The sequence below is a fragment of the Haemaphysalis longicornis genome, unplaced genomic scaffold (assembly GCF_048455015.1).
Source record: "Haemaphysalis longicornis isolate Haplotype H1 unplaced genomic scaffold, Haemaphysalis longicornis Haplotype H1 scaffold_2, whole genome shotgun sequence".
Taxonomy (NCBI): Eukaryota; Metazoa; Arthropoda; class Arachnida; order Ixodida; family Ixodidae; genus Haemaphysalis; species Haemaphysalis longicornis.
Window position 1 is genome coordinate 270,634,106 of NW_027526295.1, and position 26,470 is coordinate 270,660,575.

Here is a 26,470-nt window from a genome sequence, read left to right on the forward strand (position 1 = left end):
AGCAGCCTCGTTGGCCTGTACGTTGCATTGTGGTGCCACATGTGAGTGGGTCCATATCAAGGTGGTTCTGGTGCTTTCGTTCGTCTCCTGGTGGGTAAAGATCCTGAGCCTTACTCTAGAAACTCTTCCTTATGAAGGTCGCGGATCGCTGGATGGGAATCGCTAATCATTTTCCGCACTTGGGTTGTCGCTATAAATGGCTAACGCAATGACCAGTTCTTCGCCCTCCTCCGGGTGTTTGGTTTGGATGTACCAGGGGGCGACAACTTTGCTCATGCAGTCGGTGGCGTCTGAAACCATAGCTCCACGTAACTGTGTCGGTATAAGCAACTTGCGGATTTCCTCGAAGCTATTTCTCAAGTTCTTGGACTCACAGCTCTCTCCGCTTCTCATTGTACTGTGATGTTCCTGGGAAGGGGTGGAACACAGATGCCTTTCCGAAGTTCCGCGGGGGTGGCGATCTTGTCGCCTACGGTCTCCTCATATAAAATCCGCAGGCTGTCAAGTAGGTGTCTGCCGGCGGCCGTTTTAGTAAGGCACTCTAGGTGCCCAGTGTGTTGCGCAGCTTGCGCCTCGATTAGTCCTTCGAGGGTGTTGTGCACACCCAACGCGTCGTACTTTTCGTTTGGAGAGCACATGGGTATTCCTAGAGTTTGGCCATGCTCTCTCCCTTTTGATGAGGCTGTTCGCTGTGGAGTCATTTCAGAATATTCACAGTATTGGGGCGATGTTAGAGGTTCGTATGGGGGAGCGGCTTGGAAGACGGGTACTAGGTGGAAGTGAGGGGGGAGCGGATATGCGATCCACCCACCCCAGTTGACTAAATGCTTCACTACAGTTCGCAAACTGGGGTCATTTGAAATGTAAGCTGAATGAACTCGCCCAAGCACTGTTGGGTAGTTAAATTGGAGGTTTAAAACTGTTAGGACCCTCGATCAAAATTCCTGGGGAACCTAAATAAATGATGGGAAGCCGCAGCATCTCGCGGTGTCGTACTGCTGCAGATCGCAATATGACAGGCGAGAGGTCAGGGGAGGAGCGGGGGCGATGCTACGATATGAACTAGACACTTCTAGCTTCCCTGTACTATTAGATCATTTCACACCTAGCGGGATGCGCGGCTTGTTTGGTTTTAATAATCAGTATCCTGGATTAGCTACCTAGCGATGATAAATAGGGGTATCTAAACAAAGGACAAAAATGCACAAGCGAACCGCAGTATGTACGTGCGTTGCAGTTTTTACCTACGATTGCCTTTGTGCAGTTGCGCGGACGCCGGCTGGCAGCTTGTTATGCAGAATTGTGCTCTCCACATTCTACCCCGAAAACCACCTCCCCACCCACGCCGTGGTCTTGTTGTGGGTCCCCGCCCAAACCGGAATAGGTGCCAACGGGGCGGCCAACCGAGAAGCTCGAGCTATGACTACCCGAGCAGGCCCTTCGTTGGACACCAACCACGGTCTCCCCAGCTCCCGGGACATTCTCATCTCGTACCGGGAGATCACACAACATTACCGCCTCCCCCGCCGCCACTATCGCCCCCTCCTCCGCACCCCAGCCTCACACAGGAGGAGGCCAGAACCTGGCACCTCCTCCAAACTCACTCCTTCCCCTGCAGAGCCTCCCTCTCCCACTCACACCCCTTCCTCTTCCCCTCCTCACTCTGACCACTCTGCGGCTCCCGGGACTCTCAACTACACTCTCTCTGTGACTGCCCGCTCTCCCCTTTTCCCCCTTTCCCCCACCCACCCACTGGGAGCAGGCCCTGCGGAGCTCGACCCTGGAGACCCAGACCACCCTCGTCTCGAGCGCCCAACAGGTCGCGGAGGCCCTCTTGGCCCCCGCCACATCCTCACCCTGACCCAGCCGTAAAATAAAGTTTTTCTCTCTCTCTCTCTCTCTTCCACAAATATTGACGTCCAGGGGCAGCCTACAACAGGGGGCGCTGCGTGTTTCTCGCGCAGGCACGACCATTGTTCAGGTCAGGCTAGTTTTTCCACACTGCTTTTACGCTACTGCAGTCCGTGTAAATCCACATCGCGGCCTTACAACGCCAAAAGCACTCAACAAACACCTTAAAATCTAGCACGCATTAATAAAAGAAAAAAAAAGGAAAAGCATTGCACGCACGTTATTGGACTCGCGGTTGGGTCAACCCGGCCAATAAGATGGGTCTAGCGGCGCCGGAGTGCGCGGTGTGCCGGAGAGACCGTATAAACATGGTATAAACCCCTTCCACCATCCGCTGCGCATTCCGCCCGGCGGAATGACTTTGGCCGGAACGGAACGACCTTGCCGGAGCTACCTTATAGTGGCCTTGACCTCCCCAATTTTCGCTGTACTTTCCTTCTACCTCATCTCCCTCTTCTCCTTCCTTGTCTCTCCGGTCTCAGTGTCTCCCCTCCCCATCTCCCTTCCGCCCCAATCCTCTTCCCGTCATACTTCACAAATCCAATCACCACCGCTAGTTCTTCACCCCCTTTGTACTTTCCTCTCATACTGCCCACTCTTTCCCTTTTGCATTATTCCCTTCAGACTCCTCGCCTCTCCTTCCCCCCCCCCCCCTTCCCTCTTTTAACCGTCATTTACTCTATCTTATACCTCCTCCATTCTCCTCACTCTGTATGCACCACTCTCCCACCTTTCTATCCCCACCTTACGCTTCTCTTGTCTTCACCAAACACTCACCCACCCATTCCTAGTAGGTAAGTAGCCCCCTAGCGAGTAGGCGAACCTGTAACATTTCTTGCCGATTAGAAGGACAGACAGACAGACAGACCAGATTTTCCTCGTTTATGTAGCCCAGGGAACACTATCGTGTGTGTAAGAAGGAGGCGACGTTCCTGCTTGCACACATGATAGATGGCGTACAAGCAGTCAGCGGAACCTTTTGTCGACCTCCGGGCTGTATAGCCAGCGCCGGCCCAGTTCCCTTAATCGCACTAGGCACAGCGGTGACCGGAAAGTCCACGACAGTTTACTCAATCATGGCTTTTGGAAGTGTTTCATTCATTCTTCGACACTGCACCTCCCCAGCGCTCATTCAGAGTGACGTCGCGAAATCCCTCTGCTTTGTCCTTTTCATCCATCCTAGCACGTGTGGACGGCGGGGGAGATGATTAGCCGCTCTGGGGAGTCATCCGCGTCGGCGTTGGTGGTGGGTGCTGGTGGGTGCAGCCTTTTACCGCAGCATGTCGCGCCATGACAAATACGCGAGTGCACTTTACAGACCGCACCATGAAACGAAGAACCAATAAAGTCTCCGCAATAATATAATGTCCAGCTACGCGACAAAGAAGGCACCCGTAACAAAAGAAAAAAAATGTGGTTGATTCCTCTGTCATAGGCATCGGTAAAACACGAAGGTGAAATGTGCAGCGAAATCTGCAGCTGAGCATGATTTGCGGGTCGGCGGCTGTCTTGTGGGTGTGCTTGGCGAGCGACGTACTGCTGGCGGGTCGCTTCGGCAAAGGTGTACTGGCGTCATTTCCGTGACGAATATAACGTCAGTGAAATCTTGATGTATCACGGCATAAAACACTTTCGTGTTAAAATATAAAACTCGAAAACGAACAACGTTAAGTATAACGTACTCTTTGGTTCTAAAGGTTGCTTCCCCGCAAGAAGATCCTGTGTGCCGGGGTGCACCCTTTACAGACCCCTTGCTTCGTTGTACTGGCGTCATTTCCGTGACGGATGTGACGTCACACAAATGTTTGTGTATCCCGGAATAAAACACTTCCGTGTTAAAAAACTCCGGAATATCCGAGCCTGAAAGTTCGAAGACACCGGCAATTCTTGGCTCACAGCAGCGCGGGCAGAAGTAAATACGTCCATATGTGTACAAACGCACTGCCCCAAGGGTCTATCTTTCCGAGCGTGCGCACGCCGGCAGATACGAGTGAGCGCACGCAGACACATACACGCTACAGGCAGGCCCCAGCAGGCAGGCACGAAAGTAAAAACGGGACCTGCGGTCGCAAGACGGGAGGCGTCCAATAGGGCGCCGGGACCGCTCTCGCGTGAAAGAGATCTTGCCGATGAGGCCGCCCCGTAACAGAGCCGTCAGAGCATTGAACGGCTGGACCCCCGACGTCATTTGTCACGCATCCTCGGCGATAGGAAGGGGGGAAGCTTCCAGCCCGTCGGTTCCTTCTGCTGACGCCGGCGCCGCGTATCGAATGAGCGGATGACCCGGCCACCGGCGGTCCATCGGCCCCGGCTGACAGCGTGCGGAAATAACGCCGTAACTTCCCGCGCTGCGTTGCCCGGTCATTTCGGCTGGGTCCTTCCACTTACGTCACGCCGTGCCGAAACCGTATGAAGAGCCGTCACGTTGATTGCCGGTCGCCGCCACACCGCGAGAACTGCGCTTACCTTTGCGACATGCTCTGCCTCTACTCTGGACTGACCTCATATAATGTACTATCGCCATTAAACATTACGGTACAGCGAAGAACCCGGCATAACTTTCTCTGCTGAACGGAACAGATGTCAGCCCAAGACAAAAATTACTGGCCTGTAACTCCTCACTGGGAGAAACGTAAATTTGGTGGGAAGTGTGAAACCTGATTTCTTTGGGCTTGCTGCAGTTCTTGATTACTTGAAAGATCGCCCGCAAAGCATCAATCACGTGTCAGGTGGCTCTTTAAACACTGCCAGAAATAACGCGGAGGGGGGGGGGGGGGGGGGGGCAAGGCCAAAGACAGGTGGCGCTAGTGCTCCGTTTCCACACAAAGTTCAATTTACGTAGGAGGCCTATCATCGCGGACCACCAAAATCTTGTCTGAGCCAGAGTATGTTGTTCTGACCACTGTTTTTCTTTTCTTTTTTCAGCGACAGCTGCTAATGGTCTATTGTAAGGGGCGCTTTTGTAAGGGCTTCTTTTGTGTCCGTCGCGTGCGCCCATCGCCGGCATTACGGTGCATAGGCTGCCGAGCTCATAAGTGAAAAACAAATTGCATTTCCCTTTCAAAGTTAGCGGTATCGAAGCTAAGCCCACTTAATTATTAAGACGGAACTACAACCACCCAAATATGAGTCCTGGTTGATAACACGTCACAATTGCGCGTTTTGGGCGCAAGTTTTCTGGCCAGTCAGTGTAAGACTTGAAAGCCGGAAAAACATTTCTCATGACAAAGAGATTGAGGCAAATGGAAATGAGGACACCGGGAATACGCGCTGTTGCTGCACCGTACCCGAGACTAGGCACACGTGACACCTGACACATATTCCATGCTAGGGATAGACAATGCCGATGCCTTACTCGTATAAATGTAGGGCTATCTGCTCCATGTTAATACCCACATATGGACACATCGCATATGCGCGCGCTTAAGTATTTTATTTGCGAACTTCGACAGCTTTTTGGTGGGCGTTTTTTAAAAGCCGCTTTCACTTCCCGGGAACCTTATTGCAAAACTGCTCTCTTCCACCAGATCTCGTCCATCAACAGTAACACCCTTCTCCACCAGGTACTTACTTCTGCTGTCTTACTTCATCGTAAAGACGCAATCGCTCGTATTAACACAAGGGCGGTTGCCCTAGGATACAGGCTGCCCACGCTGCAGCACGCGAGAATTCGAGCACTGCTCTTCTACTGAATCCCACGAGAGCGACCCTGCCCACGCTACCCCAAACCCAGCGATCCGATACGAAAAATGGGGCAAGCAAATATAAAGCAAAAAGAAAAAGGGAACAATGGGTGGCCGAAATACGGAAGAAGGACAAATGCGCATCCAATAATTTTGGAACCATGTCAAATCACTAAGCGTAAGGAACGAAATGCATCAAAAATTCTTGATTGATGAGAAGGAGAAACATTTAGAAGGGGAACAGCCGTTGGCGCATATTCATTGAGTAATTACTGAGACGTTTAGGGAAAGAGAGGTAGGGAAGGCTGCACTGATAACATCAGTGACACAAAATATGGTGGAAAGGGAAATAAATCTGGCAGCCTTAACCGAAACAAAGGAGCGCAAAAGGTCTCCCCCCAAACAGCAGTGGGCCCGGAGGGAATACCAATGCAGCTGATAAACCTGCTTCGACCTAAAAGTAAGGCATCGTTTATGAGGGCAACAGATAATGTGATACACACCAACCAAATACTAGAGGATTGGCTAGAAATATATTGGCTAGTTCAATATATAAAGGTAGAGGCAAAAAGCCAGTATTGATTTTTATACAGACCACTCACAGTAACATCAGTGATGTGTAGATTCGTATAGCAGGCGATAACATCGGATATTCAAGCATGGTTGGAAGAAAATGAAATGAAATCCTCGGGGAACTGCAAAATGACAGGCACTTGGATGGTAATTTGTTTGTGATAACACAGTGCATTTAAATTGCGAAAGCTCAGAATAAACCATTTTGGATCATGTTCTTGGACATTAAAGGGGCACATGACAGCGTAAACAGAGGACTGGTGTGGAGGGTGCTGAAACTACACGGCTTAGATGAACAGTTAATACAGTTTCTTCTACAGTTAAACCTGGATGTAAGGAATTTGACAAAAGTTCGCAATTTTTTGTTATATGCAGTCTTCGAGTTTACTGCTCACGGGAATAAACAGAAACGGAGCCAAATGCTAGACATCAGTGAAGGTGAACTCACCCTTCATCTATTTATTCCACAGGCAAAAAAAGCGTGAGTTGCGCCGGCTGATTTCGCACGAGCATAGGCACTACACGGCGTTCCAAAGAAGCTAGGTCACTTACCCGCGTATTAACGGACGTAACATAACTATAACCTTTACTTTTGGCACTTTTCGGTGCCTTAACGCGTTTAAAGAACCAAACGTGTGCTAAATGGGCGCCTTTTCTTGATCTTGGTGTCTTTTACAGCACTCAAAATTGCTGAGAGGGTGTAGCTGGGATAGTCTACCAGACGGCGACATTCTTCGTTATTGCAGGCGGAGACTCCATTTAAAATTTTTAGCTTGTCACGAAAAGACACTTCTCGTTTCCTCACAGCAGAACCCACCACCGACGAACCTATGTTACATATAGTAGTGTGGACGCGCGGCTACACGTCGACAGGACGGCATAGCACCTCAAAACTTAAGTCGAGAACCGAAACAGCACTCGCACGTGAAAACACAGGGTAGTTTGCGGTACAGAATAAAAAAAACTGTAGTGTATTGTTACTCTTGCTACCTTGTGTGGTGTCAGACTACACAAGCAAAACCAGAAGTGGATGCTACGTTAGCCACGGGTATGCGCTAGCGGCTCCGTTCGTTATCATCACCATGACGAATTTCATTTTTGTAGGCGGTTCTAAATGTTTTAGTTGCTGCTGGCTCCTTACAGTAGGGCTAGTATTTGCTAAATTAGTTAACTTTTCCGGTGGATTTTTTAGTAAAAGTGCAAAAAACAGTGACTGATCAGCTGGTCGACTTTGTTATATCAAGGTTACCCACCGCGACGTTTCGTTACATAGAGGTCAGGAGCACATGGGCTTTAATAGGGTTGGTAATGGGAATTGAAAAACTTCGTTAAATCCAGGAATTCGTTATATAGAGGATAGTTACATCCAGGTTTAACTGTCGCCATCTGCAGAGTGCACGTGACATGGGAAGGGCATAAATGCGCACAGCAGGACTGAAACAGGGATGCTTTTTGAGCCCAATACTGTTTATGCTTTACATGGCAGGGTTAGAAAAGAAACTGGAAGAAAATAAATTAGGGTTCAACTGGACGCATATGTGGCAAGGCGAAGTGGTACAACGGTGTACTCCGGGAATGCTATATGCAGGCGACTTTGTTGTTTTAGCTGATAACGAGAGCGATATGCAACGGCTCATAAATTTTAGCGGCCAGGAAGCCACAGAATTCGGATTAAGTTTTAGCAATGCAAAATCGGGAATACGGGTCTTCAATGACACCAGCGCTGACTCAGTGTCCATTCAGCAAAGCGAATTACCCAGAGTCAAGGAATTTAAACATTTGGGGGTGTGGAGAAATGAAGAGGACAACTACTTAAGAACTTACGAGGAGCAGCTTAAGAATAAAGGAAAGCGCAACGCAGCTATAATAAAGCATATAGCTCTGTGGGGTAGAACAAATATGTAGTAGAGAGTGGAATGTGGAAAGGACTAATGGTTCATGGCTTCACATTTGCAAATGCAGTACTTTGCTTAAAATCAGGCGCTCTTTCATGCCTTGAAGTGAACCAGAGAACGGTAGGCCATTTAGCCTTAGGGGAACACGGTAAAACAACTAACGAAGCGGTGCAGGGAGATATGGGCTGGGCGTCGTTTGAAGTATGAGAAGCTCAGAGTAAAAGATGTTTTGAGAGGAGTTTGACAGCAATGGATCAACTTAGGTGGACAGCTAAAGTTTTTAGGTACCTATACACGAAAAGCGTCGACAGGCCGTAGTTAAGAAAAACTAGAACGCCAACCATGATATACGAAAAGAACAGTGGAGAATCAAAGACAGTCAAGGTAACAAAAAAAGAAGCAGGGCAGATAGAAACGAATGAATGTAGAGAAAAAATTGAAGCTAAAACGTCGTTATAGAGATGTACAGGGCAGATAAATTGAAGGCCAGAAAGGAAAATTTCTGCGATAATTTCAAGGGCAATGCTTTGCTTTTCGAGGCTAGAGCAGGTGAACAAACATCTTTGTGGGAAAGTATACAGAAAATGATGGGGTATGCGTGGTCTGCGGAAAAGAAACAGAAACTACGCGGCAAATAGCTTTAGAATGGGAGTGTATCCATCGAAATCTTCAAGAGTGATATATTCGGCTTCCAGAAGCACTAGAATTTAAAGAATTTAAGGGTCGCACAGTCAAAGAGGGAGTTAACTTCAAGGCTGTCGAGGCGACAAAAAGAAGATTATAGTGCTTGTAGACGAAAAGCAGAGAGGGGAACAATGCTTAGGACAGCCACCGCCTGCAACAGAAAAAAAAAGTATTTTGTACCGGCCCTCAGACCAGCGCTTGTATTAAACGAAGAGTGTAAAACAGATATATTAGTTGTTTCTTGGTAAGTTAACACATCAGCACCCCATTTCAAAGGGGATATCACTAGCAACCAATCAAACAATGAAACAAGAGAAAAAGAGTAAATGTGCTTATCCCGAAAAGCATGTGACAACCAGATTGAGGGAGGGGGGGGGGAGTCATATTTCAAATCTAACCCTTGAGAAAAGCCACGCGCGAACTACGGCAATCGCGGGGATTGAAAGTCGTGGCGTTCCTCCGAAAATTAACTTGTCCGACCACGCGGGCAAACAAAGACTTGCATAAATCATTAGAAGAACCTTTGAGCAGTGATAGCAAAACGCGGCTTATTACCCGTGCGGCAACGTGTTCGTAACAAAATCCCGTTAAACCATTCACCAGAACCGCTTCGGCACATTTTCCAACCGGGTGGAGGCAGCGCGTGTTTCTTTTAACATCGAGTAAAGAAAAAATAAATTCTAGCATTAACTACACTAGCAGACATGTTGCGGTAAGGTGCGCCGAGCACCCATTCTCTAAAATTGGTTGTTAGGGTTGCTTTTCGTTTTTTCAGCAGGCAGCAGGCAGACGACAAATCTAAACACCGTCGGAGATTCGAGAGATGGGCAACGCGAACAGCGCGTCGAAATGTGCAGCAGTCGAAGTCGAGCGAGAGATACGTGATGCCGCATCATTAAATCCTCTCAGTCATTCTCTAGCAAAAAGCCGCGTGTTTTGCCTGCTGATATGTGATTTCATCGTTGGGGTGGCCCATCGTTTTTGTTGTTGTTGTTGTTGAAAAAATTCTACATCGAATGCTGGTCATCGCCAGTGCAGCACGTGTGTAGATAAGAAGTGGGACATCACCGCCCCTTGGTGCCATTTCTTGCTGGATCCGCGCCGGGTGGCAGCGTCGGTTACGCTTTCTTGCTACGGGCAGAGCCGTTGGTTGGTGCAAAGGGTGTGCGTTTCTTGGCAGAGTACAGTGTTGTATGTGTGCGTGTGTTGTGCCTATGGGAAAAGCGGACTTTGACTTCGGAATACCGGACTGTGGTCCCGGCCGTGGTTCGGAAAACCTGACGGCCATCTCGGGGCGCTTGGAACAATTGAGAGCAACACTGGCGTCGCGTCCTCGGCGACTCGTCAAAACGGTGAGGCCAAGCTACTGGGCGAGTGTGTGTGCGGGCTAAGGAGCCGCGCTTAGGTATAACATTTGTCTGTCTTGGCATCATCCTCTCGAACGGAGCGGCGTTCGCTCGTGAGCCAACCGCTTCTTAGACCACCACTCATGGGACATTGTCGTCGTGAACGCCCCGCGACGGGCGGTTAGGCTTCAGCCGTATAGAGGCAGCGGCGTAGTGGTCGCGTGAACTCTGCGCTGCTGCCCCTAGGCCCTTTTGTTTCCGGGATGGCAACGTAATGACCCACGTGGGGGGACCTATGCGTTGCGGCCTCAATATTGATAGCTCGGAAGACTTCGCGGGATTTCCGCGACGCTCAATGTCTCTTTCCGAACGCCGTGAGGACTGGGCAAGCGTCATGTGAAATTCTAGGGGTTTTTTTCTCACATTAAACTATTCGACAATGTCATGGCGTGTGCTCTACGCTAATGGCGTTCGGAATTCTCGCCAAACTTGTCTAGCGTCACCGAAGCGCGGATCCCTGCTCAACGGTTCGTCGCTTCCGACGCTGTCCGGAGAGGCGGCCAAGGCGAGTGCTCGCTTTCTTTGCCCTCGGTTCGTTTCAGCTGGCCCGCCTGCAGTCTACCGAGCGTTCCCCTCCCTTTGCGTACTGTCTCGTTTCTGTTCACCTTCACGCAAACACTATGGTCATTTAGTCGGGCAGGTACGCGTCTCAAATCTGTCCGGTCTTTAGCTGGCCGCTGTTTGTAATAGGTTTTCTAGCCAAACAAAAAAAAAAAAGTTTCGGTTTTTCCCTCGCCTACCGTGCAACTGAGTTGCCATCCAGCTCTCCTTGTGTTCCCACCTGGCGTGGTCCCTGGAACTTGCCCACGGTGAGTTAACCGCTTCACTGTTTGGGGAGTTGTTTCTTACGTAGTTTTTCTTTTTTAGTTTCCTTTCGCAGGTATACGTGGCCGAGCGGCGCATTAGACAACCTCTCTTCCTGGACTTCATTCCCTGTTCCCGTGGTCCCGGGAAGGAGCTTGTTTGGCCGTGCCCTGCACCCAAGCCTGTGCTTCCAGCGGCTGCCTGCAGTGTTCACATCTTTGTACCTGGGCTCGGGTTGCCTATAGCTGCAGAAATTAAACTGTTAACTGCACAACACTCAGTGTCGCTGTCTTGAATCCTGTGCTCGCCGACTTTGTCGGCTTGAGCAGAGTGACGTTTCAACGTACATATTCCAACTGTAAGTCCCGCCCATGCCATCGTGGTTGCCGAAGGTTACATATTATGTCACTGGGAAACTTATTTCAAGCAGCACCAAAATTTAGTACTCCAACCATCCTCTCAATCCCTAAACAAGTATTCGGCACAGAACACGGTGCTATTACAGGTGCACCGAAAGTAAAGCGGCGCATGTGAGGGGCGGCGAAGCTAGGAAAAATATCCCGGGCCATCTCCACTGGCGTGAAACCTGGGGAGGGGCGAAGCATGCAGTGTATAAGTGTATTGGCATTCTTGCCAACGGAGATGAGACAGTTTGGGGGTAGCGGTTTACAGCTTTGCTGTAAAAGTATCTTGTCTTTGAAGCACGAAGCGTTCTAGCCCGAGGCGTAAACGAGTATCCCGGTGTTTTTTTTAGTACGCGTTACGTTCTAGCGCGAGGCCTAAACGAGTGTCCCGGGGTTTTAGTACCATGACTACATGAGACGACGACATGAGACGCCGACAGCCCGAGACCCTAAGGGGCTTCGCCCCTAAGTTTTTGCTTCACGCCTCAATCCAGCCGCATTCTGGAGAAATTTCAGTAAGAAATTAATTACTTCGCCAATGTACGCTACGTATCTTCGCAAGTGGTGCTTCCATCCTCCTCCAAGATGCCCATACTGTCTAATCTCCACAAGGGTTAGGTACCTCCACCATGTCGTCTGCAACTGCTAAAATTTGACACCATATCATAACTGCAACGTAGCCAACACGCAACCAACAGACCCACGCACAGCTGTTCGCCCTTCATTTGACAAATTTGGTAGGCCTGTATTCGATTGAGGGGCCTTGCTCGAGTGCTGTAATCGATATCGACAATGAGCCCCTATCTGCTGCTAAAACCGAACAGCCACAAGAGTTCACAACCAGCTACATCCTCCCTCCCCAATTAACTACAGGGTCTCTGGTCTTCCTCTAAATAAAATTATTACGTCATAGTTCTTTCTTTTTCCTTTCTTCTTCTTTTTCTCTTTCTTTCTTTTCTCTTTCTTTCTTTCTTCATATATTTATTTATTTGTTTTTTCTTCTATTTGCAAGTTGCGTTGATTGACTCAAAGACCATTCACAATTGCCTTGGGGATGACATAAACCTGCTTTGGTTCGCGAACAGTGCGTCCTTCATAGCAAGTAAGATAAATGTGTACTTAATTACAGCTCCCTTAACCAAGGCAAGAGGAAGGCAGGCAAAAAATAAATGATCGCATGGGTCACTTCTCTATTGCTCGGTGCATCCAACGACAGCAGTGCGGCTGCCGAAGCCCCAGTGTGTCTGTCTCTTCGTGTCGATGCGATTCGGGCGCCGTCTAGCTGCTTTAACGCTGTGTCGAGGTCGGCGTGTCAAGTCCATTTCACTTCTCGCTTTCTTTGTGTGGCCAACTAGCGCAGTCAGGGAGGAAGGGTGCATAATAAAAAAAAGGACCGGCAGCCAGGGTGATCCCAAAGTAAGAAATACCAGACCGAAAATGAAAAACAAACAAAAGAAGCTGGGGGGCCCGGGGTACTCCTAAAAACGTTCTTCCTTCCATTTCGTGGAGCCACGCGGGAAGGGCGGGAGCGACAAAACGGGAAGATAGGGCGTCTGCGAAATTACACGGGTCCATCGCGAGACTCGCTCTGGGCCCGTCTTCTCTCTCTGCCCGAGGTTGCTGGGTAAGGTAGATCGGGAGCGCGCATCCGGTAAGAGCCGCAACGGTGAGAAAATCACCGGGAAGCGACCCGACGGTTGCTGATAAGAACCCTTCTTTATAGAAATTGCGCAATTACTTTTATCTTCTTTTTTTCTGAACAAGACAAAAAGAAGGATCAAAAGAAAGGCGTGCCTGCTCATGTTTTATTTTGCTGTAATGGTGTATGTAGCCCGAGTTGAGCCGTTCCTATGCTATCTGAGAGACGACCATGACAGCGAAAGAAGAATGTGATGCGGCTAGCACCTGTCATTCCGAACTTCCGAGTGCGCGCACGCGGGGGTTTCTCGCGTTTAAAGGCCTCATTCAGCGCTACAGTTATACCTTGACGCACGCTCACCGGTTTAAGAATTCTTTTCGAACATTATGCACGAAGCTAAAAGCAGTGAATAGAGTGGAATGACATTCACATTCTGGTGACAAGGTTCTTTCACGCTGTTATTCTCGAAACAAACGGTAGCGGTGCAGCGTCCTCTTCAAATTGAAAAAAAAGTAGTTGATCTTTCTTGCATAGGATTCGGTAAAACACGAAAGGGAAATGTGCTTTCACAGGAAGTTTAATGTTTATGGTGCATTGATATAAATTTGCACATCGCTATTTGTATTTCGTCGGTATGGCACCGCTAGACGCACCAATATTTGACAATGGATTACATGCGCCAGAGCATTGCGTAAATCCGATTGAAATCCCAGGCGCTCGCAAACCATGCGAATGAAACCGAACGGGTTGTGAGCGAATCGTTTGGTGAAGTCACGGTCTGCAACAGCGGAAGGAGCGTGATTTGCGGGTCGGCAGCAGTCTTGTGGGTGTGCTTGGCGAGCGACGACTTGCTGGCGGGTCGCTCCGGCAAAGGTACGACAACATTGGTCCTCCTCCGGGGCGTGTACGGCAGACGCTTGCTTGCGACGAGCTCAGCTTGTGGAACGCGAAGGGCAGAGTTCGTAGTTCGGTTCGCAGAGTGCGGCTGGCGAATAAACACAGAAACTTACGCTGCTATACGCTGCCCTGCCGAGGCGCCAATTATCGGCGCTCATTGGCGTCAAGACTCACTACTTCACGTCACCTCTCCTAGACGGCAGCACCAGCTAAATGTACGTGTGCAAGGGAAGGACATAAGGCGCGTTCGTACAGCCATGCACGCTTGCTTCCATGGCCTAGTTGGCAGCGCGTTTCACATTTCCCCTTGCGGCCAGAGTTTTCCTGGGTTCGAATCCTAGCGCCGCCGCGTCAACAGAACCCTTCCGTCATTTCCGTGAAGGATATGACTTCAGTGAGGTTTGTGTACACCGGCATATAAAACACTTTCGTGCTAAAAATGCAATCATATCCGAAGGCCATTGTTGAGCAGGGGGAGACCTTTACTAAGCACCGCCAAGCATCACGGATGTTCAGTCTTCTAGCGACTTGGTATCCATGAGTCTCATTGCATGTGACGAGCGTATTGTACACTAGTTATTTTGTTATTACCGCTACTTTATAGCGTGTTTGAAAAAGGCAATACGAATTCGCGGTGGCGTTGGGCCGGAATCTAGGAATCAGAGTTCGGGGCAGGTGAAGAGCGTGAGCCGCCACTTACCGCCAGAGTCGAAGACAGCAGTGCTGTCCTCCACCTCGCATTCGTCCTTAGCGGCAGCCAGGAGGCTCATCTGCATCTCGGTGTCCGGGTCGCCGAGGATGAGCTGCAAAGATAGCGGGCCGATTAGTTAAGCCAGACAGCGCTTGTATTCAAGGTTTGCTGCTGTACTAGCATTTAAGTGATGAGTTATTCTTATGTAGGTACACAGACTTCGAACAATAGTTAATGCGATAATTCATATATGCCCTGTCGGGGGAGGGATCGGCGTTGTGTTGTTCGTTGTATAAAAAAGTGCCCTTTCACAAAGCTATCGTAAAAATAAAGTTTATTCCTCCTCCTCCCCTTCAAAAGCGTGGCCAGCGAAGTTGGGTGCAGTCCAAGGAGTGCACGAAACAGAAGACGTTTGTAATTTGTAATTGAGCGTACTCCCTAGATGATTAGCTGAATGAAACTCAGAAGGACTCGAGTTTTATTATAGCGGACAAATATCGGGCTGGCCGTTTCCCTCCCGCGTCGTAGGCGGGACGGGAAGTGTCACCATTCCGCATGTCGAAGTGTCTCGCGCCCAAAGAAGAAACGAATGGGAAGAAAGAGAAGCAAACACAGTGTGGTAGTAGAGATGTCTTTAATAAGTACCTTTAGGAGCAGCCATTTTGCTTTCGCCTTCGAAGCACCTAAGCAGACTTAAGCACTCCTCTGAATTTTCGGTTTCGATTTTTCTCCCCGCAGGTGTCCTGTGTTTCTGCGGAGCGAGCAGGGGCCGTATTTCACTATCCGCCGATATTACACGCGTTCCGTTGAATCTGGTGGGACAGACATTGGCCCAGTGTGACGTACGCACTTAGCCCGAAAACGCGGACACGCGGGTTCAGGGGTCATAGTTTTGCAAACTCATTGTTTTTGTGTTGCTTGGCGTAGTTCCCTTTCCCAATTGTGCTTAGCAATTATGGGGCCGTTATCTTTAAAGAAATTTTATTTCAAACGTTAAACACAAAATTTTTGCACCCGGCGTCACTAAATGTGTGTGACCATCGGCACTTTTGAACGTCAGTGCATAATTAATTTCAAGCGCATTGGCAAAAAAAAAACCATGTACAAGTGACATGAACCATCTGCCTGCTTTCCGATGAAACAAAACAAAGATGGTATAGTCATATAAACGACTCACATAGGCAACTGTCTGATGGTAAATGAACAGTGAACTAAAGAGATATGAACATGACTTTTATGAATTCAACGCATTAGTTAAGAAGCCATGAGACCACCCCAACGTGCGGCACAAAAGAAAATATTTCATTACGTATGGTCATCTACGCAGTACTGTTGTTGCAATTCCTCGGCTACTTAAAAAAAAAACTCATACCCCAGCAAGCTTTTCCAGCTCAATAAAATACGGATGCCCCTCTACATAACTGCAGCGTCACGTTTAAGTATACAATACCACCAATTAGCACTCAGAATTCCCTATTCGCAAAGTTGAATCAGGGGTCGAGAACATGAATTCCGTAGAAAATATCCGAAGCGTCGTAGAGAATAAGATGAAGCTTGAATGTGACTCGGAGAACTGTTCAGAACACCGTGACATATAGCGTGTTTACATTGGCACTCCATTATAGAAAACGCCGAGGTTCCCGCTAATGCTGCCGTGACTAAACGCCTTAACGTCCAGGCTGCAGGAATTCTCAATTAAACCTCGTGCTCTAAGTTCGCAGGCGAAGTTTAGGACTGCGCAGTTGGACGCCTGGAAACAATGGCGGCTAATTACGGCGGCTCGCACGCATGGCTTGGAAATCGGCGGCCCCTGCTTCACGGCAATTTCTCGCCCCGTTGTCGTGGGTTCTATTGAGGCGAAGTTGGACCAGTTGGTTTTGTTCGCTTTCCAGGGGAGAGCTTCCACGCGTCTTTCAGAAAGGTGAGGCACACGTGGTGTTGATTGATCGCTGGGCGCCTACACCAATGTGCACTTAGAACCAACAAAGGCTGGGGCGCCGCCCAATTGATGTGCATAGCGTACTCGCCTAATATATGTTCTCGCATTATGTGGTATGTAGATTTCTTCTTTTTTTGCCGTATTGAACACCAGGAACTTCTGGCATGTTTGAGACCTGCGTTGTAGTTTGTGTTGCGACGTGGGAAAATCTGCGAGGAGGAGGGTGAATTCTGGCAGAAAAAGAAATAGTGGCCGTGAGAAAGTGCAGACTTATAGCTTAGGTGGTAATGCTTTTCTAGCGTGGGGGAAAGCCTAAAAATATGTCCGAAATAAAAAATTGCGAATTGTAACGCGGGAAAAGTCATTGCAGGCAGTTCAGAACTGTGTTGCCGAGCTGATTTATGAACAGAAGGATCCATTGGACACGTATCACTAGTAAAACAGAAAATAGAAAGCTGCGATTATGTAAATCGACAGTAATGCTGACAACTAAAATAAGGAGCGTACATATAAATGACAGAAGAACCTACTCTGCTACTTCCCTTTTGAATTGGCATATGAATATGTTAAGGGCTAACTATTTATCCAACTATTGTCATTGCATAGTATTCTTTCAAGACAAATTACTACCATGACGTTGAAGGCATTTTTCATGGTTGTGCCGTGAGAAAACTAAAAGTTTTAATTGTCCGAGACTATGACTTAGAGAGCATGGTAGCCTTAAGGTTGCCATGCTCTCTAACTAAACGCCAATTGGCGTTTTGGGCTGGCTGCTAGCACTGCTACACTGAACATCCCAATAGGCTTATACGAATGGGTTCTCACATATCTGCTGGAGCGTCATTCAATTGAAGTGCAGCATTGTAGTTTTAAGTAAGATGGCAAATTAGGCTAGTTGGTGCAGATTCAGATTAATGACAAAAAAACAGCGCAAAATACGCAGGGACAAAAAAGAGAGGAAGACGTGCGTCGTCGCCTCTTCTTTTGCCTCTGTGTATTTTGCGCTGTTTTTTCGTCATGAATTTCTACTTTTAAGTTGATTACTGACAAACATTTTTTCAATGTCTTAGACATTATGAGCAGGGGAAACATGTGAGAAAATAAATAAAATCATGTCCTCTTGCGCGAGAAAGGTCTGACACGTAATTTATGAGTGCCTATAATTTCTTTGTGGGTGGTGGGGTAGCTCTGGCCGAAATTAATCGTTGGAAAGGATGCGGCTCTGTTACGTGGTGTAAGAGCTGATATGGCTGGTGCGCACACACTGTTCATGTAATTAGGCTGGTGGTTGCTAAATTTCTTTTCGTGGTTTAAAAGGCCGGAGAGTAGGCATACTTAACAAATGACGAAACTTAAGAGGGCTCGCAGAAGGTAGAGACGGGAACTAATTAGAGCAATGCTCCGTAATATCAACAAGGCGAGGTGCTTACGGCTAGAATGTTGATAAAAGGTTTGTTTCGGCAAAGGCCCTGGGGAAAATAATGAAAATTTGATATTTTTAGCAAGCTATTCCCTAACAGAAACAGTGTGTCCATTGGCACTGTTGTCGCAGCACATGCTTGGCTACAAGAGCAACTATATAACCGTAGTTTCAACACTGGCTCTACATCTACTATTTGTCCTTTTACTTTTAAACTAAACCTTAATAACCGGTTAAAAGCTCCTGAATAAAATTTCTTACACTGAAGAGAAGTTTCAAAACTAGGCTTGCGCTGTTTAATTCCCGCGCTTCTCCAGGCAGGATCGGGGATCCCATTAAATCCGCGGGACACAGACTGAGCAGCGTAATTAAAAGAAAATATGGTTGCTTTCAACGTCAAGTGGCGTTTTCCCCGATAGGATGGGCAACACGGTACATACTGCTAACGGAGCGCAAGAATGCAGTGAAAAACGCTTGGCGCAAAGTTTCGGAATAGATAGCAGCAACCAAGGGGTCGCTGGATGTGTTCTCTGAGGCTCGCCCCAATTAGCATGCAAGAAACCCGGCTTGTGCAGGCATAACCCTGCTTTAAAGTATGTAGTGACACGGCCAAATGGAGATAGTTTTGGTAGGTAAACACGACGCTCAGTTTGAGCAAGGTTTTCTTTCGCGCTTATTTGGGGCCTTTGTAACTAAGCAATGTTCCATCGGTGAGGCGAGGTTAAAGGCGGTAGGAAAAGTTCTGGAATACTTTTCACCGCATCTCTTTTTACACCGGGAGTAGTATACAGCTTTTCGAACTGCTGCTGCTCTTCTCTCGTCCCAGTCCCACTTGCATAAAATCATGCGTGCTTTTTATCTTCGAGTCATGGTTGAGCGTGCTATGGCATTTTTGGTGACTGTGGAGATCGCCGCAACTTTTGTTTTACTTGCGCTAGAGGTCAGCCACGAAAAAAGTAATTTGCTCCAATGAGCTGTCTTTCCGCCGCAGGATGTTGCGGAATTTAATCCTGTGTAGACGATGGCAAACAAAAATTCCGTTATATGCTCCACGGGTTTTGTACAACGCACCGGCTTTATCCTTCTTGAGTTGGCCCTGATGAATCACAGGCTAGAGAAGAATTTCTAATTAAAAGTGTACGAGGTGTGGGGCTCTTCTGGCGCAGTGGCTTCCCATCGTATTATGAGCGGCCCTTTGAGGGTTCTTAAATTAAAACTTAATGCCTAACTTTGTAGTAGTCCTGCAAGTTATATCTGCCTTAAACACTTAAGTTTTAAAGTTCTCATAAGTTGATCCTTATGATTCGTTTGCCTCTCCTCGCTTTATTTTTTGTTATTTTTCTGCATGGCGAGCTTCTCTAGCTAGGCTGATAAAAAGTTACCGCACCCTACAGCAATAAGAACTCAAGCTACAGCGCAGTGAGTAATAAGAACTTACTCAACCTTGCTAAGCAATAAGAAGATGGGGAAAGGTGAAACGAGAGGCATCAACTCTCACGTGGTAACAGACCTAGTCATGATTCGCCGAACGAGGCGAAATCTGGTCATACTACAGTTTCGAAATATTCTTTCTGCGTTAATAATTACTGGGCGCTTCCGTGGGTGAATAGACCAAACGTTCTGCGTACATTGTTTCATGCGTTAGCTCAAACAGTAACTTCTGTTACTGGCCCTATCAGGCGCGACTTTTCGGCGTGGTGCTACGTCACACCAGGTGATTCATTATCGAATTACGGACAACGAACTCGTTCGATATGTGGCACTTTTCTCTGTCTGAATCCTACATTGCTTTTCCTGACAACACGCAAAATATTAGGTTTCAGCTATTGTCTAAGCATCAGGTGTGTATGCGATTAGTATTTTTCAATGCATAGAGCAGCCAATTCTTGTCTAGCCGTTCTGATACGAATAAATGTTTTCTATCTCTTTCTGCCCCTGCTCTATAGCGGCCGGCCGGTGTCTCTTCATTATCTCTTTGTTACCTACTAGTGCCTTTATTACCTACTAGGCTAGCGTGTCTGACGTATCTCATCTTTTGTAAGCTTTTCAAATGGGTGATTGCAAAGTGGAGGGCTCTTGTATTGGAGACAAGTGGGATTGGTACGTAGGAATCAAAAAGTGTTCAGGCATTGGCTTTCCACAGTATCCCAGTCGGTGGGAAATATCCGCGATTTGGCCACTGCTGTAGTTGAAAGAAACAAAAACTCGTTGCGTGCGCACATTTCACAAGCTAATTTAACAATGTTTCCCAGCATAAATTGCTGTGTAAACGAAAACAGGGAGGCGTAAATGTAAGTATTTGCGTGGGACCGTACTTAACAATCGTACCCCGTACCTTTCAATGGAACCGTACTTAACGAGCCGCAAGCAGCTTGTGGGAATCGCTGAAGTCCGAATTTCTTGATGTTGACTTAGGGGTACCACAAGGGTCAGTGTTGGGCCTGTTGCTGTTTCTGATACATGTAAAAAATGTTGTTTTAATTCACTGTGAAAATCAAACTATACGCCAACTATTATTAAATATAAGATTCAGTCCCTTACACTGATGACCAAGCCGTAAATAATTATTACCTCCAAGATTTTCAAATATTGTGCAAAAAAATTGGAAAGAAAAATAAATTACTCTGAGGCAACATATACGCAAATAAGTAAAAAAACACGTCCTGCCCTTTATCTACAACATTTGACACCATTACTTATTGAAAATGTGGGCTTGTAAATATTTAGGAGCGTATATTGCAAGCGACTGAGAATAGAAGCTGCGTTGTTCCTACTACAAAACTGTTTTTACATCGAAATTGCAGAAGGTTACAATGGACCTCAAGCGCTAGCATACGAGACATTTTTTAAGTGCAATGCACTTCTTAAGCGACCCTGAACCTGCGTCCACCGGCGATGTCCGCGCACGTGGAGATGGGCGCGCGCAGCCTGGCCGCTGACATGGCACATACCCACGTGGGGGATTGGCCAGGAATCTCCTCGTCTTCCTTGGCAACGGGGGGAGATGGGCGCGCGCTGCCTGGCCGCTGACATGGCACATACCCACGTGGGGGATTGGCCAAGAATCGGGCGTGAGAAGGGCTAATGCACCTGCTTAAAGGAGTACTGACACGCAATTTCAAAGCTGAGATCCGCTCTAGCAATCAAGTACAACGACAACACAAATAGGTGTCTGTGAATAAATGCATCTTTCTTTCTTTGTAGTTGTGTGTGTGTGTGTGTGATCTCTCTTTCGCGAACATTACCGAACCGCGCAAATTCAACTCGTGCATTCGCACTTTCACATTCTTCCCCTCGGGGAAATTCGGGAAATTTTTTACCCTTGTTTCGGAATTCGCTTGCGCTGCCTGTAGCAGACATCTAAATGATTTAATAGCTTAACTGGAATGATTTCGGAGACTTTCTGCAAGTTTTATACCTTCGAAATATAAAAGGACTGGATCAGTTACCGAGATGTGCAAATTATTCTGTTGGAATGATTGGACACAAAAAAATAAAAGCAACGGTTAAAACCATTTTTTAGACAATTAAAGACGAAATCAGAATTGGCAACAGCATTTGCTGCAGCCTTTAGTGAAGTCTAGCACGCACCTAAACCATGACGCGACAGTTTACCCTTTCGGAGTTCGCACGGACGCCTCTAGCTGGTCTTTTTTTCCCTAGATGCAATCGAAAGATGGCCTAAGTTACCACGGCACATCGTTGGAAGCACTGATGTTAGTAAATTTGAAAGTTCAAGTTTACTTCGCATTCGCACGGCACTAAATGTGCGATTAGGGTTCATTTTAAGTGTTCGAAGATGTGAATTCCTGTTTTTTCTCCTTTCTAATGACCCCAAAATAAATAAAATAAATTTATAGAAAGAAAAGGCAACAGTAAAAAAAAAACGCGAAGAAAAGCATGTGGGATTTTATTCGTCTGTTCCCAGAGTGGGCGAAAGTAGGATTTTAGAAATAATACAAAACAAAAATGGTGATAAATGTACCTTCCGGGGACCATGTGCAAGAACATTTTTTTTTTTATATCGTTTTGTTCTGGAAGTCAGCAGCGTAAGGGCGCGATTAAGCGTCTCGAAAATGGGAAAATTGGATGAAAAGCGTTGCACCCTACGGTAGAACCGCGGAAACTTCACGGGGCACTTTTCTTGGAAATATTTTTTTGCGGTACCTTCAACGTATAAGTGGTCGCTAAACGATTTTTTTTATTAGCCTTGCCATTAGGACGTAATTCGTGTTGTTAGTAATTTTGCTCAGTCAAAATGTACAAATCGAAATTTCCGAAATACCTATTTTTTATATCCACAAATAAAACAAACCACGCGCAAAAAGGAGGGCGCTGCCCTAAATGATCCCAAAAAACGATGAACGAAAAGTGCTCGATTCAGAATCACTTCGCAAGAAATGCCGGCTGGATGAATATGATTGAGACGGTCATTTCGTACTATAATTGTTTTTGTCCTAGTTTTCCGCCAGCTAATGCTGGGTCCTTCACTAGAGCCTTATCAGTGGGCTTCATTGGAGACTTACGAGAAGGCCTTGTGTTTGGTAATAAATTGCCTAACTGCATCAGGGCCAGCCAATTACCCCGGTTGTGGAGTGTACCGAAACTTTAAGATCCGCTGAAAGCCCCCTTGTCTCAGACCACTTCCTATGTTCCTTAAGAACTAGCTTTCGGAAAAACTGGCGGAATTAGGAGTGCCTGAATAACTTAGAGTAAGGACTAAGAGGCCCATTGTGAACGCTAATCGCCACCCGCACTGACAGCCTCGGGGACGAAGTTGGCGTTCCCCTATAGAGCGATGTTGCGCGTAGCGGTTTCAGACGCGACGCAGTCTCGTTCTCGGACAGGTCGGTGGGACGTTAGAATCCGTTGCTGATGGAAGCCCGCATTGATTCATTCACTGTTTTGTGAATTGCCAGTTGGAAGAACACTACGGCGTAGCCCTGAGCACTACGGAAAGTGGGCGGTAATAACATCCTTGTGGGCGTGTACACACATGCACGGTGCATTTAGGGAAGGGCATGCAAGCTTGTACGTTTTTTTGTTTTTAAGTCAAAGCTCTACTAATCTCGTCGAGCAGTTCCGCCGTAGCGGTAGATTTGACCGTCATTTGACGGCTGCTGCGCGTCACGTGACTCACCGGGCTGAGCTGCGCAGAGGGCGGCGGCGGCGGTCGTCGCTTCCGCCGCCCCTGCTGGCTTAACGCATGCGCTCTCAACAGCTGCTCCGCGCCTGACCACGTGACTCACCGTGTGCACGCGAGCTTGGCCATAAATGAGAGCGAGGCCGGGCCGACTTTGCGAGCTTTGCGCGGGAGCTGGGGGCTTTAGGCTTTCTTTGAGCGTCGTCTGACCAACCCGCGGATATCGTCCGACGAACCGTTCGGCTCGAAAAACGCCGGAAGCGGGACCCCAACCGTAGACGAATGCAGGCTTTGGACAAATATTATAGTAATTACAGATAAATGAAAGATTAACCAAGTGAAATACTTAACCAGACTAAGCCAAGCTTTCGCTTTGCATATCCAGGCTTAGCTGGGCTAAGCCGCAGCCATTTTTTGTCTCTCCGGAGCATTACTTGGCCGGTTGTACGAAGACCACGCCGTCATAAAAAAAACCCGTGGCATACAGACCGCCAATATTGCCCACAGGACGCGAGGCGTCATGTGGCACTGTGTGGCGTCGCCTCGCGGGCTATTCACTAAAGGGCGCCAGTTTGTTTAAGGAGCGCAGTATCGCTCGCGTCGGAATTATCAGGCGAGAGAGCAAAATGTTGCCCGAGGCGCCATTTCACTGCCGACAAAGTTCGCGAAACCAACGCAACGCAGCTAAATGTGCGAGTTCACCCACCAATTTCCCCACAACGTGAAAGGTAGAGCGAGCGGCTGCGGAACGAGCACGACCAGCTGCAGCGGGTGCAGCGAGACTACGGGCACACCCCTTGTCCCTAGAGAGTTGACAAGCGGGGACGACGGCGTGCAGCGAACAAGGCGGAAGGAAAACCAGGAGCTACGAGAGTGAGGGGCAGCGGAAAGGCGGCAGCGGAGGCGGCGAGAAACACCATAAACCCAGAAACATGTCGCTGCAACACTGAACAGAGCACATTATCTCTGCGACACAGTTGGTGACAAGTAAGGTTTAGGTTCCCCCATAGAAGTACATAATAAAGAATACGCCGACCACAAGAGAAAATAAAACAATGACGTTTCGGGACGCCGAATGGGAGCCTTGTTCACACTAAAAGCAGGGACAAAAAGCGAGGAGCCTAAGTAGAATGAAGCACGTGACCTAAACACCTTGCATAGGCGGGGAGAAGATTGCTGTCAGTGCGGTTAAGCGTGCTTTTGTTCGTCTGTATCGTTATAGATTCTAGATACAGCCTAGAGGCGAAGTCCTTCTCGGTGGTGACAACACGTGCCTTGCCCAAGTCTATTTCATGGTTGCACGATTGTGCATGTTCCGCGAGGGCATTAAAAAAAAGGTGTCCACTAATGCCCTCGCGGAAGTGACATCCCCAGAAAAAACTTCCATTGACGCGGTGGAGCTAAGATTCGAGCCAATGATCACTCTAGCCGCAACGGGAATTGTGAGGCGCTCTGACAACTGGGCTATGAATTGAAGCCTACTTAACTCTACGAACGCGCGTTATATGCTTCCCTACAACAGTCGATCTCAATTTAGATGGTGCTGCCGTCTAGGAGAGGTGAAGCGAAGTAGTGCATCATGACGCTAAGGAGTGCAGATAGTTGGCGCATGCGGTGTTTATCCGCCACCTATGCTGCGGGTATGATGGCACCGTGCACGGTATTCTTCCACCGTGGCCCCGTGTTGCATTAAGGCAGAAAGGTAACGACGCCGACTGGCGAATGTCGCTTTCCTGACTGCTTTGGTGCGACGAGAGACACGCCAGCGGGAAGCGGAACGCGTCCACGCATTCATGGTCCAAGCTACGAACTCTGCCTCTCGCGTTCCACCAGCTGAGCTCGTCGCAACGCAAGCGTCTGCCGTACAGGCCCGGAGCAGCAGCGAAGTGGTCGCACCTTTGCCGAAGCTACCCGCCATCAGGACGTCGCTCGCCAAGCACACCCACAAGACTGCTGTCTATCCGTAAATCATGCTCCTTTCGCTGGAGCGGACCGTGACCTCGCTAAACAATTCGCTGACAACCTGTTCGGTTTTGTTCGCACAGTTTTCGAGCGCCTGGGGTTTCAATCGGATTTACGCAATGCTCCGGCGCGTGTAATGCAGTGTCTAATGTAGATGCGTCGAAAGGTGCCATACCGACGAAATATGAATGGCGATGTTCAAGTTCATATCACTGCACAATAAACATTCACCTGCTCCTGTGAAGGCACCTTTCACTTCCGTGTTTTCCCGATTCCTATGAAAAAGGGATCAACCACATTTTAAATCATTCTGGAGTACCAGGTCGGGCTGCTTATTACGGAAGCAGCCTTCCCATCCAGAGAGAAAAAAAATGCCTTGTTTCGAGAAAGGCCTCATAGCATTGCGCAGAAACCCCCAGACGCCACGCGGTGCAAACGATGCATAGTCTGTTTTTCAACCAACTGAGCTGGCGTACCCGCTAAACCGATTCACACGGAGCAATAAAGCATGTGTATTTTGTCCCAAAGGATAGCACCCCACAAAGCTGCAAAAATTGAGCATTCTCCACATGCACAAACCTTGTTATCTTACTTCTCCGTTTCAACAACCTTCGTTTTTTATGTGGCATTGAATGAACACAATGTACAGGTGTTTACCCGCACCGGTAAAAACCCTTGTACACGGGTTTTTTTTTGTATTTTGAAAGTTTTTGAACACGGGTTTTCATGGGTTTTACGGGTTTTCACGGAATCTATTGCCTAAATTAACCCTGGAAATTTACATTAGGTGAACTGCTGAGCTACCCTGATAATCCAAAGCCTCACTGGTCTATGCGGTTTAACAAAACCTATAAAGGCTCAGACCATAAGAAATTGTGTCTGCTAGGCTGGCGTGTCTAACCCGGTTCAACTAACCGATTGCCAAGGAAGAGCTGGTAGCAAGTGTAGGACTACGGCTACTGTGGAAGTTTCACGTTAATCACTGTGGTGCAGTCGGAACACCGCTGAAAGCATGTTTGGGGCTCAGTATGTAGTACACAACTGTTCATAACAGATATGTGAACTCATTGAAAAGAATAAATCACTTCCGCAGCACCTCAGAATAGCTTGTGAGGAATCTTTGTTCCACTAAGATTAATAAGGAACCCGCTGACAAGGCATAGCAAAAATCAACTGACTATTTACGGGGGATTGCAGCTGTCCAAGAAAGCACGCACCTAAAGGCCGCTTTTTTACCGTATGTTTTTTTTATTCAATACGGAATATTTCAATGTAAAACCACATCCTACGACAACACTTCAATCTTCCATTGCTAACATTTTCATCTAGTGGTCCGGAGATGTATGCGTCGATATTTTGAAACACGAAGCATCTACACTTTTTAAATGCAGAGCATTTCTTTAACTCACATGTAGCGTC

At 47.8% G+C, this 26,470-nt stretch overlaps 1 protein-coding gene across 8 annotated transcripts in view; it reads right to left on the reverse strand.

Moving 5' to 3' along the window:
* The window catches only part of LOC144170706 (secretin receptor-like), a 358,512-nt gene that overhangs the window by 125,059 nt on the left and 206,983 nt on the right, over positions 1 to 26,470 (reverse strand). For all 8 annotated transcript variants that reach the window (XM_077700659.1, XM_077700666.1, XM_077700660.1 and 5 more), the window contains exon 2: positions 14,597 to 14,699. In XM_077700659.1, coding sequence (XP_077556785.1) covers positions 14,597 to 14,699 — 103 coding nt within the window. The remainder of the gene's footprint in view (positions 1 to 14,596; positions 14,700 to 26,470) is intronic.